At 55.8% G+C, this 10,758-nt stretch overlaps 1 protein-coding gene across 1 annotated transcript; it reads right to left on the minus strand.

Moving 5' to 3' along the window:
• Comtd1 (catechol-O-methyltransferase domain containing 1) lies at positions 1 to 1,681 on the minus strand. Its single transcript, XM_059274520.1, has 7 exons — positions 1,516 to 1,681; positions 1,299 to 1,426; positions 969 to 1,074; positions 759 to 877; positions 630 to 684; positions 361 to 494; positions 1 to 214 (listed from the first exon to the last, which is right to left on the minus strand). Exons 1-7 carry the CDS (start codon positions 1,607 to 1,609, stop codon positions 62 to 64), a joined length of 789 nt encoding a protein of 262 aa, XP_059130503.1. The 5' UTR covers positions 1,610 to 1,681; the 3' UTR covers positions 1 to 61.
• Positions 1,682 to 10,758: the final 9,077 nt, after the last annotated feature.

Genomic DNA, 10,758 nt, shown 5'->3' on the forward strand with positions numbered 1-10,758 from the left:
TCGTGTGTCCCAGTCCTTTTATTGTCAGGTTTAAAAAAAGGGTCACTGGCTGGGGTTCTCCTTAGATCTTGAAGGCCAAGGAGAGCCCGTCCCCCAGGGGCAGGAGGCTGATGTAGACCCTGGCGTCCCGGAGGATGCGCTCGTTCAGGTTCCTAACGCACTCCACAGTCTTGTCCCTGGGCTTGGGCTGCAGCACCTCTCCGCGCCACAGGACCTGTGGAGGGAGGGGCGGGCCATCGGGAGGGGGGCAGGAGGGGCGGGGCCTACGGTGCTCTGGGCGGGGTTTGGGGGTGGGAGGGGCCGAGACCACCCGGGGACAGAACCCGGCGAGGGAGCAGTCTAGCCTTCGCTAGTCCTTACTCTGAGCACGGCGAGCACGCCTCCGGGGCGAAGCAGCTGTAGACAGCGCTCGTAGTAGGCGGCACAGTTCTCCTTGTCAGCGTCCACCACCGCTACGTCGAAGGTTCCGGCCTCGCCCGCCGCTAGGAGCTCATCTTGCGGGGACAGAGGGCAAGTGCCGCTGAGCTGCGGTCCCGGGGGTAGGAAGGCCCTGCCCAAGGTTCAGGGTCGCCAGCTTGGTCCCCCAGGTTGGACAGTGCAGGCAGGGCCCCTCCCACGCCGGTGCTCACCCAAAGTCTGCAGGGCCGGCTGCAGCCGAAGGTCGATCTTCTGCTCCACTTCGGCCTGCGGAAGGAGGCCGGTCAGACCGGCACGCCCCCGAGGCCGAGCGCTCGCAGCCGCAGGCGCGGGACTCTCACCTGCTTCCACAGGGGCCGCCCCAGCTCCGGGGGTTCCGTGTCCACCTCGCAGGTCACCACGCGGCCAGCCTCGGGAAGCGCCAGGGCTAGCGCCAGGGCGGAGTAGCCAGTGAAAGTACCTGTGGAACGGGACACCCACTGGCTCAGTCCCGGGTGCGGGGTGGCCCCCGTGACTCGGGGTCCCCAGCGACTCTGGCTGTGCGCCCCTACCCAGGTCCAGCGCTTTCTTGGCCTTGATGAGCCGGGCCAGGTTGGCCAGAAGCTGGGCCTGCTCACATGTCATCATGGAATCCCCCTGCGGCTGCTCCAGGGTCAGCTGTGTATGGGGAGAGGGTGGTACGGTTCCTGCCAATCACCAGCCCCCCAGCACAGGTTTTGAATCCTGCAGGGGCGCGGTGGTAGGTGTGGCCTAGAGGGGGACAGGTCGCAGGGAACCCGGAAGCCCAGAGAGGGCCTCTGCCCAGCCCAAGGTCGCAGAGCCACGTGAGATCCACCACGCTGGGAAGTGAGGAACCTGTTCTCGCCCCCAGTCCTACTGACCAGTCGCAGGCTTCGCAGCGCCGGGTGCTCCCGCATGGAGCGGCTCAGCAGATACTGCCACAGGGGACTGTCCTCAGGGGGCAGCAGGCTCTGTTGTCGCCTGGACCCCCACGGAGGCCACCGTCTCCCTGCCGGGGAGAGGGTGCCGGATCAGGGCCTGGGGTTCTAACAGGGCTCTGCTCCGCGCCCTCCCTTTCCCGGGGCCGCTGCAGCTCACCCAGCAAGAGACCAGTGGCGAAGGCGGCGCCCAGCGCGGCCGAGCCCAGGGCCAGCGCGGCGGGGACAGACAGCCGAGGCAGTGGCTGAGCCATGGTGCTGGTAGCAGGCGGTGGCGATGGTCACGTGTGCTGGAGTAGAGGGGATAGGACTGGGACTAGCGACTGGGCTCCACCTTGTCCAGGCCCTGGCCGGCATAGCCGCGGCCTCGGGCACCATCTGGTGACACATCGCCGTATTGCAAATGTCAGGCTGAGAGAACCGCGCGCCACCCGGTGGCCGCATGTGGAACTGCTTCGGGCCGGGGAGCAAGCCCTTGGCACCGGGGCTCTTGCTGTGTCTGCAGTGTGACCGCCCCTCCTGGCTGCTCTTGTTGAGGCCCCCAAGGCATCTGTGAGCTTGGGGAGCGGGTCAGGGGTGGAGGGGGGAGGTAAAATGAGTGTGTGGCCAATGGAAGTGTTCAGAGAGACATAAGGGACGCTTTCTGGAGAGGTGCCCAAGTTGAAGGAGCCGAAGACAGGAGACAGACAGGGCTGTAGGAGCCCTGGGGCACCTAGTTAGTGGGTTCCGAGACAGTATCCTTAGCAGCTGGGATGCTGGGTGTAGCATTTTGTGCCTGTCCGTCTTCCCGAGTTTCCTTTTTGTAAAGAAGGGTCACAGTCTTACCACGAAAGGCACCAGATTTCTCGCACACAGTAGGTGTTCAATAGTGGCAGCTGCTGTTAGGTCATTGGCTAGAGAGGGCATCTTAGCTGGCGGCAGCTGAGTTCCCCTTGCAGGGCTATTCTACTAGGCTGGTATTCCCTAGGCGGTTATTGAACACCTACTGTATGCTGAACTCTGGTGGAAGGGGAAGGCGGCCATGGTTTGTGGCTCGGAGATAACCAGTCAGGCACAACTGGTAGGCAGCCCCACTCTTCCTATCCCCTTTTCTATAGGGTGAAGTCATTACTAGTCCTCACTGCGCACAGCACCTGACAGAGTTCCGAACAAAAAGACAGGCACAGGCCGAGCTAATTTTTGTTTTTTCCTGAGACAGGGTTTCTCTGTGTAGTTTTGATGCCTGTCCTGGATCTCACTCTGTAGACCAGGCTGACCTCGAACTCAGAGATCCTGGGATTAAAGGCGTGCACCACCGCCGCCCAGTTTATCTGAGCTTTTTTTTTTTTTTTTTTTTTGGTTTTTCGAGACAGGGTTTCTCTGTGTAGCTTTGCGCCTTTCCTGGAACTCACTTGGTAGTCCAGGCTGACTTCGAACTCACAGAGATCTACCTGGCTCTGCCTCCCGAGTGCTGGGATTAAAGGCGTGCGCCACCACCGCCCGGTTTATCTGAGCTATTTTTAAGAGTTGCAGTCCACAGGGCCCCTGAGGTGGTTGCCTTGGAAGCCTCTTTCTTTCTTTCTTTCTTTCTTTCTTTCTTTCTTTCTTTCTTTCTTTCTTTCTTTCTTTCTTTCTTTCTTTCTTTCTTTTTTTTTTTTTTCTCGAGACAGGGTTTCTCTGTGTAGCTTTGCATCTTTCCTGGATCTCGCTCTGTAGACCAGGCCGGCCTCGAACTCACCAAGATCCGTCTGCCTCTGCCTCCCAAGTGCTGGGATTAAAGGCGTGTGCCACCACCGCCCTGCCGGAAGCCTGTTTCTTAACAACACTGGCCAGGTCATGAGACCCTCAGAAGGCAGGCAAGCTGGGCAGGATGAGTCCCCAGGCAGGACTAGAGCTGAGTGAGAGGCTGGAGTACTGGGCCGTAGGAGGTAAGGGCAGGGCTCCTGGGCTAGAGAGCACCTCCTCCATTCACAATCAGGGTAGATTGGCTTCTTGACCTATGGGCGTCTGCCCCGGGCGGGCGCAGCTGGACAGAAGAGAAACCTGCTTTCTCTAGGTGTGTGGTGAGCTCTCCCAGCTGCTCCTGGAACCCGCCTCCAGGACAAGCGCTTTGTCCCCACTGACTCTCGACATCCGGTTTGGTCCTGGAAAATGTTTCTAAGTTTGAGACATGTTCTCCAGGTGAGGATCGAGAAAGAGGCAGTTCCTTAGGGCTGAGCACACAACGGGCACTAAGTGCGTGCCTTCTGAGTGATGTCCTGGTGGTCCCACTCAGCGGCCAGCGGTAAAAAGAGGGGCAGGGGAAGCCTTTACTGAGCACACCCAGCGTCCCTTGCGGCAGGGTATTATTGTTTCCCATTTTCCGGAGAAGGAAAGGGAAGCCCTGAACTGGTCACCTCTCCAAGCTCACGGTCCAGCTGCCTTCTCTCCTAAATTCTACCGTCTTTATCAGTACTTCTTCGGGACGCACGTAGTGGGAACGGGTGGTCCTGTCCCCGCAGGACCTCAGCCGGCAGCATGCGGCACAAGGTGCCTGGCCTTAGCTGGAGCCCTCTCTCCCAGATCTGGGGATCCGGGTGCCTCTCGGGTCCCCAGTTCACACCACAGCCTTCCTCCCCCAACCTGGCTTCGGGCAGGAGCGGTTGGAAGTGTGTGTGTGTGTGTGTGTGTGTGTGTGTGTGTGTGGAGGGGTGGGGAGCGGGCGAGGAGGGAGCCATGTCACCATATATCCCCGTCAGATTAAAAAACTAATTTGAAAAGATTAATGCCTTCCATTCCTGTTACGTTGGCTCTGCTACCTCTGGGCCTGCGGCCGCTCTGCCTCCTGATTATTGAATTTTTATGGCCTGGTAATTAATTGCAGATCCCCTGTTTTGTTCTATTTCTTTTTCTCTGACATTTTAATTTCAACAGAAAGCACCGGTCTCTATGCAGATTCTCTCTGGAGACCCTAATGGTCTATAAAACAGAATGACTTATACACGCGGCCCCCACTTCAGTTGGCGGCCGATTGTTTGAGACCTTGCTGATCACGCAAAATTTCATTTTTCCGCCTCCCTCGCCTTTCTGCTCCTGTCTCCCGTCTCTCCCACCGCAGCACCTGCGTCTCCCCTCACCACGGAGGGAGCAGAGTCCCGATCTGTTGCAGGACCTTGTCTTTAGGAGGTCCGGGGCTGAAGTCAAGGCAAGGTTTTCGATCCTTCTCTTTGGCAGTGAACTTGGCAGTGGGTATGGAGCTGGGTGCATGTAGATAAAGGGACATTCTTGGCCAAATTGGGTCACAGCTGTTCGCAGACACAGGGATGGGACAGACCCTTGCGTTTCTGCCTGATGCCTGACTTCTCGGTCTTCCCGGCCCTGCTAACATCACCGTTGGCTTGTCCTCTCTTCAGAGCCCCACCCCCACCCCTGGGACTAGGCGGATCAGAGCACAGTACAGGAGAAGACAAGATTAAATTGAGTCAAAGGGCCGGGCAGCGATGGCACACGCCTTAAATCCCAGCACTCGGAAGGCAGAGCCAGGCGGATCTTTGTGGGAACTCTCTCTACAGAGAGAGTTCCAGGACAGACAGGGCTACACAGAGAAACTCTGTCTCAAAAAACTAAAACAAAGAAACAAAAAACAGTCAACACATGCATGCACAGCTTTGAACTGTGTCTGACTGGGCTCACAGGGGCTCCTACTTATTCCTGGCATAGAACAGAGAAGTCAGGACATGAAGTAGGATCCCTCAGGGCGGAGAGGGCCTCAGCAACCATCTGCCCATCCCCAAGTGGCCCCCAGGAACCCTCTTCTTCTCTTTGAACCCTACGGGGCCCTTTCCTTATTGGGTCAGCTTCTCCTGGGCTGTTAAGACATCTTTGGATGGAGTGCCAGGGTTCTCCTGTTCTGGTCTCTTAAGTTGAGATGTTGGAAGGCTACACTGAGAATCTGAGGACCCTAAGGACAATTCAAGTGAGTGAACTGAGACGACAGACCACAAAGCAGGGGGTTCTGGGTCCCCCAAACTGGCTGCGACAGAACTCACAGACTGGGTAGCTTCTGTGCTTGGATGCTGGGCAGCTGGCACTGGCACCAGCCCAAATGCCTCAGTTCCCTCATTTGAAAGGCCAAATAAGGAAGCAACAACATGGGCTCTCAGGTTAGGCAGACTGGGGTTCAGATGTGGGTGGGACCCGTCACTGCCCTCACCTTGGGTGAGCTCAGGACCTCTCAGTTGGGTAAAATGGGATCGTTATGTTTTTTGGACCTTAGAGATTTGGGGACCAGTGTGTGGGGATATTGGGAGTGGAGCAGCCTAGTTAGAGGAAGCAGGGCCATTGGGGGTGGGTGTGTGTGGAGGTGGGGTGGGGGTGTGTGGAGGGTGGGTGTGACTGTGAAGGGAATATTGGGACCTTTCCTCTGTAACTGCTTCCCATTCTTCATGAAATAAAGAGACTTATGGTGACTCTCTCTCCCAGTGTGAGGTACGGGCACCACACACACAGCAACTGGCTAGATGACTAGGAACCAAAAACTGAAATTGTGAGCCAAATAACCCCTTTCTAACCCCCTTTCAAGATGGCCTCTCCCTATATAGTCCAGGATAGCCTTGATCTTCTGTTCTTCCCACCTTAGCCTCCCAAGTGCCAGAATACAGGGGCCAACACCATGCTGGTTTCTCTCTCTCTTTTATGGTTTTCCAAGACAGGATTTCTCTGTGTAGCTTTGGCACCTTTCCTGGAACTCACTCTGTAGCCCAGGCTGGCCTCGAACTCACAGAGATCCGCCTGCCTCTGCCTCCCAAGCGCTGGGATTAAAGGCGTGCACCACCACCACCGCCCAGCGCTGGCTTCTGTTTTTAAGTTGATTTTTTTTTCACGGAGTGTCACTGATTGCCATGGGGATGGTGCTTCTGTCTTCGTTTTCTATTGCTGTATCTTGAATGTACACAGACCTATTAGCTTAAAAAGCCCTGCGAGGTCAGGACTGGATGCTTGCCTTCTCTCGAGGCGGGCAGTTGTCAGGGTGAGGAGGCCTCTTCCGAGTTCAGGAGCTGTTGGCACAGCGCGCTTCCTTCTTTAGAGTCCCTCATCTCAAAGGCCAGTCATGGTGCCTGGAATCTCCTGGTGCTTTTGATCTGCCTTTCATCTTGGCTTCCAGGGGCTCCTGTGGAGACTTCGTGACCTCCCTGTTTTCAGGTGAGCTGGCTAGGAGATGAGCTTCATCTGCAAAAGCCTTCTTTGCCAAGTAAGAGGCAAGGTCGTTACCAAAAGAGTAACATTGATGGTAGAAGCCTTGGGGCCAAAACTCTGCCTGCCACAATCTCCAGACTTCCCGGAGTGGTTATAAGGAGGCAGACCCTGTCCTGCTTCCACCCTCGAATAAGCAGATTCAGCCAGGCCAGTGTGCCCGGCAGGGTCTCTTGATGACGAGCCACGGCGCCACCTTGTGGCTAACAGCAGGTTCGACTTTACAACAAACAGTTCTCTCCAACAGTGCCTGGAGAGGCCCAGAGACTCCGCTGGGATGTCTTGTCACCTGTGGCATCTTGAGTCTGTGCTAATGAAAACCCAGCGTCTACCACAGCCCTCATGTCTTGGTGAGACTCCACTACAAGCACCACCAAGGTAGATGGCCTTTCTCCTGGATCTGCACCTGGCTGGTCTGCCCACGTTTGCTGGTACAGTGCTTCTGATTGGCTGAAGCATGTTGCCCTGCTTGCAAGAGTCTTCGCCCCGCCCGGCTAGACTCTCTTGTTTTTCTTTATCCCTTGCAGAGAAAGCGGCTTCTGCCCTAGCTGGAGCTTGCAACATCCCTGGCTTTGCTGCTGAGAGCAGTCACCTGGAGTGGAATTCCAGAGCCGTACAGAGAATCCTGCCAGGTGTGTGTACACGGAATAAAAGCCGTTAATACTTCGGTCAGTCTTGCTGTGTCCCAGCCACTCCTTAGGATTTCCTGTGGCCCTTTTTATCCTCACACCCATAGAGTGCGGGTGCCATTGTATCCCCATCTCAGCGATGTGAAAGCTGAAGTATGGGGGGAGGGGAAAGCAACTTACCCCACATGGCACAGCTTATAAGCGGTAAAGATTTGAACCCATGTGCTCTGGTTTCAGGACCACACTATCCTGCAGGAAATACCTTCCCCATCATGGACTCAGATAATCGGGAGAGAGGAAGTGATGGAACGACCCACTTCCCTCTTTTCAAGAAACGGAACAGTGTCCTGAGGGGCCTCACTGACTTCGACTTTTATTCTTTGGACAACAGCCACATGGTCACACTTGCGCCAACAGATAACTTTTATTTTGGTAATTATGAAAAAGCAGTTGTTAACTTTAGAGCTGGAAGAAAGGATGGTGGTTACTGGGAACATTTAGCATGTTGCCACACTTTATATATGAAAAACCGAAGACCCAGAGAGGTCAACAATCGTCTGGAGGTCAGTCACACAGCTGGGAAAGGGTGGAACAGGTAGGGCCCCAGAGACACGCCCAGCGGAGTCCTCAGAGGGGAGGCCCTCTCTGTAGACTCCCCAGCCTCTAGGAGCACCCAGGGCCATGGCTCAGATCTCCAGTGCCCTGCAATCCTAGCCACCTCTCTGGCCCAGACCCGTCCTGGTGGCACCAGCCATGCCCAGCACTGACTCCATCCATCCCACTGATGCCCACATCGGCTGTGCTCACTGCATTCCTGAGGCGGCCTCCTGAGCACTGAATAATTCAAGCCTGTGTAATGGGATAATGAATTTACTGACAAGCCAGTGTGGTCTCGGTACTTACAGTCTAGAAATACTGACTCCCCAGGCCCACTAGGCAGGCAGGCGGGCAGGCTTGTCCTAACGTCAAGAAGCTGGTGCCCCAGCCTTTCCTGGGGAACTCAGCCTGATGGAGTAGAAAGCCCGCTTGGGTCTCACTGGTTCTCCTACTTCTGGGGGAAGTGGCTGGGGCCAGGGGAGGTCTGATGGGACCTTTACCAGGGGACTGGAGCCAGATAAAACAGCAGAGATGGGTGGGAATACCCAACCCCCTCCTGTGAGCCCTGGCTCTTTATGAGGCAACCAAGGTTGAGACTTTGTAGCTCTGTCACTGTTTTGTGCTGGGAATTTCGGGGTGACTCTGAACCCTTGGGGAGGAGAGAGCCCTGCTTCCTTTCCTGCTAACTTGTTGCTCACCTGTCCCCAGCTGTGGAAGGCTGCTGCCACGGTTTGCACGTGCCCCTCTCTGGAGACGATCACTTCCACCTGGCGGGCAGGAAGGCGGGAGCCTCTCCTCTCAATCTGGGTGGAAAGTGACTGAGGAGGGGTTGGAATGGCTGAGTGGAAGGCTCCCCAGCTTGGAGGAGGGATGAGTACTGTGAAGCTCTGCCCCTGTGAGCCTTCCTCTGGTCCACCCTCCCCTCAGCTTCAACCTTCTTCCTTTTCTCTCTGCCTCCTGCCTGGGCCGCTGTCTGTGGGAACGGATAGACACTCTTCCAGGCCTGAACCCTGCCAGCCAGGGACTCCATCAGACTATGATCCGCAGCCCTGGCTCTACTATGTGTAGGACGTCCTGTCGGAATGGGCCTCAGTTTCCCATCTGTGTGGTGGTGGGAGGAGGTTCTCAGGGTCGTTTCGGGGCTCCAAAGCCCTGGGATGTGTCCTGAAGAGCAGGAGGCTCTCTCTGATCCTGCCCGGCCCTGCCCCACATGTTCACAGGACTCTTCCTAGGTAAGTGTTTCCCTGGTCGTCTGGGAGCCCCAGAGAGGGGTTCCACTGACCCCTCCTTGTCAGCTGAGTGGTAGACCAGGGAGGGAGAAGATTCCATAAGGCAGGGAACTGCGAGAGCCACAGCTGGAGCCACAGCTGGGGTTTGAAGGAGACCGTAGCTGTGTGACATGTGAGCCTGAGCTCCCAGCCACCTGGAGGACATTGCTGCACTTATGTGGGGACTCTTCTGTGAGAGACTGGGGCTCCGGGTAAGGCAAGGGCATGAGAGCCTTTGACTGAGGATGAAAGGGTTGGCTTTGTCCGCTCCAGAACCCTGGCGATGACCCGTTACCACCTTCGGGCAGAGGCAGAGGTAGGCCGGGGCTCACTTCAGCTTGGGAGTTTTCTGTGCCCAGGTCCAGGGTGGTGCCAATGCCTTCGGCTTCCGCTTGGAGCTGGAACTCGTCAGGACTTCAGCTGGTGGCTGAAGGACAGAGTAGTTTCCCTGTAGTAGCCAGGAGGCGCAGGCTGGGCAAGGGGTACCACGTGACTTCCCGGAGCCTGCTCGTCCTGCTCACTTGGTTCCCACCCTTCCGTGTCCCAGGTTCCAGGCAGGTAGGCTTTGCTGTCTTAGATCTTCCGGTTCCCAAGCCAGAGGTCCCAGTTCAGCTATTGTAATGGTCTTAAAACATGGAACATTCTGTGTCCCCAGACTTGTCTATGGTCAACCATCTAGGACAGCCATTGTGACTAGAACACAGGGCAGTGTTGCTGTGAGGATCTAGGCTGTGCTAGAAAAGGCCAGAGCTTCTCCTGGATTCTTCCGGAAACTTGCTCTCTAAGAGGTCCATCCCTCCTCCCACCAGAGCCTCTGTGGGCACAGACACACGGACTAAGAGATGCTCAGACAGCCCCAGCTGCTTGAGTCTCTTGAGCCAGATGTTAGACACGTGTCTTGGGCGTCTCTGCAGGGCCGTTAACTGTCCATCAAATGCCTGGACTGCGTGATGGAGGAGAGGGAGAAGGGCCGGATGAGTCCAGCAGCTTCCAGGTTGAGCAAAGCACGGTGTGTTTGGGGCCATGGGTTTCCTAGGTAACTCATGCTGAGTGAGATAGAGACCTGGTGGCTCAGAATTGCTGGGACCAGGGACAAAATCCTAGTCTCAGCAGGGTGTCCCAGGTGTGTGTGTGTGTGTGTGTGTGTGTGTGTGTGTGTGTGTGTGTGTGCTCCTGGCCTCTCCCTCGTCTTGGATGTTGTGGGCAATGCTTGGCACCCCCCAGCTTGTAGATGAGTGTCGTCGCTTGCTTTTCCACTGGTTTACACTGTGTCCAGATTTCCCTCCCCTCATCAGAACACCAACTATCTTGGATTGTGGGGGTGAGGGGGTGTCCTCTGCCAGCCTGTCTCCTTTTAACTAATGACATGTTCAATGACCCTATTTTGACATAATGGTCACATTTTGAAGGACTGGGTGTTAGGACTTCAAGCTATCTCATTGTGGAACACATTCAACCCAAAATCCATCATTTGGAAGCACTTGCTATGTAGCAATGGTTGTTTAGAGCACTGCAATTATGGGATGGCTGGGATTGCAACTAAAACACCAGTGGAAATGTAATGAGATGGAAAATACTTTCCAGAACATCCCTCCAAGAGGGTTACTGCATGCCGTGGGAATTACTGATTTACTAAGTAACTTGGGGTTGGGATGGGGTCTAGACTCTCTCCCAGAGTATGAATGTTCCAGTAACAAA

The sequence above is a fragment of the Peromyscus eremicus genome, chromosome 9 (assembly GCF_949786415.1).
Source record: "Peromyscus eremicus chromosome 9, PerEre_H2_v1, whole genome shotgun sequence".
Lineage (NCBI taxonomy): Eukaryota > Metazoa > Chordata > Mammalia > Rodentia > Cricetidae > Peromyscus > Peromyscus eremicus.

What these genes read in the sequence shown, in the direction of transcription:
- Comtd1 (XM_059274520.1), bottom strand. Translation starts at nt 1,609, where the DNA reads ATGGCTCAGCCACTGCCTCGGCTGTCTGTCCCCGCCGCGCTGGCCCTG. An exon ending in CAAGAAAGCGCTGGACCTGG is followed by an intron (nt 878 to 968) that starts GTAGGGGCGCAC and finishes CCCGTTCCACAG; the next exon opens with GTACTTTCACTGGCTACTCC. An exon ending in GGCGGCCCCTGTGGAAGCAG is followed by an intron (nt 685 to 758) that starts GTGAGAGTCCCG and finishes CTCCTTCCGCAG; the next exon opens with GCCGAAGTGGAGCAGAAGAT.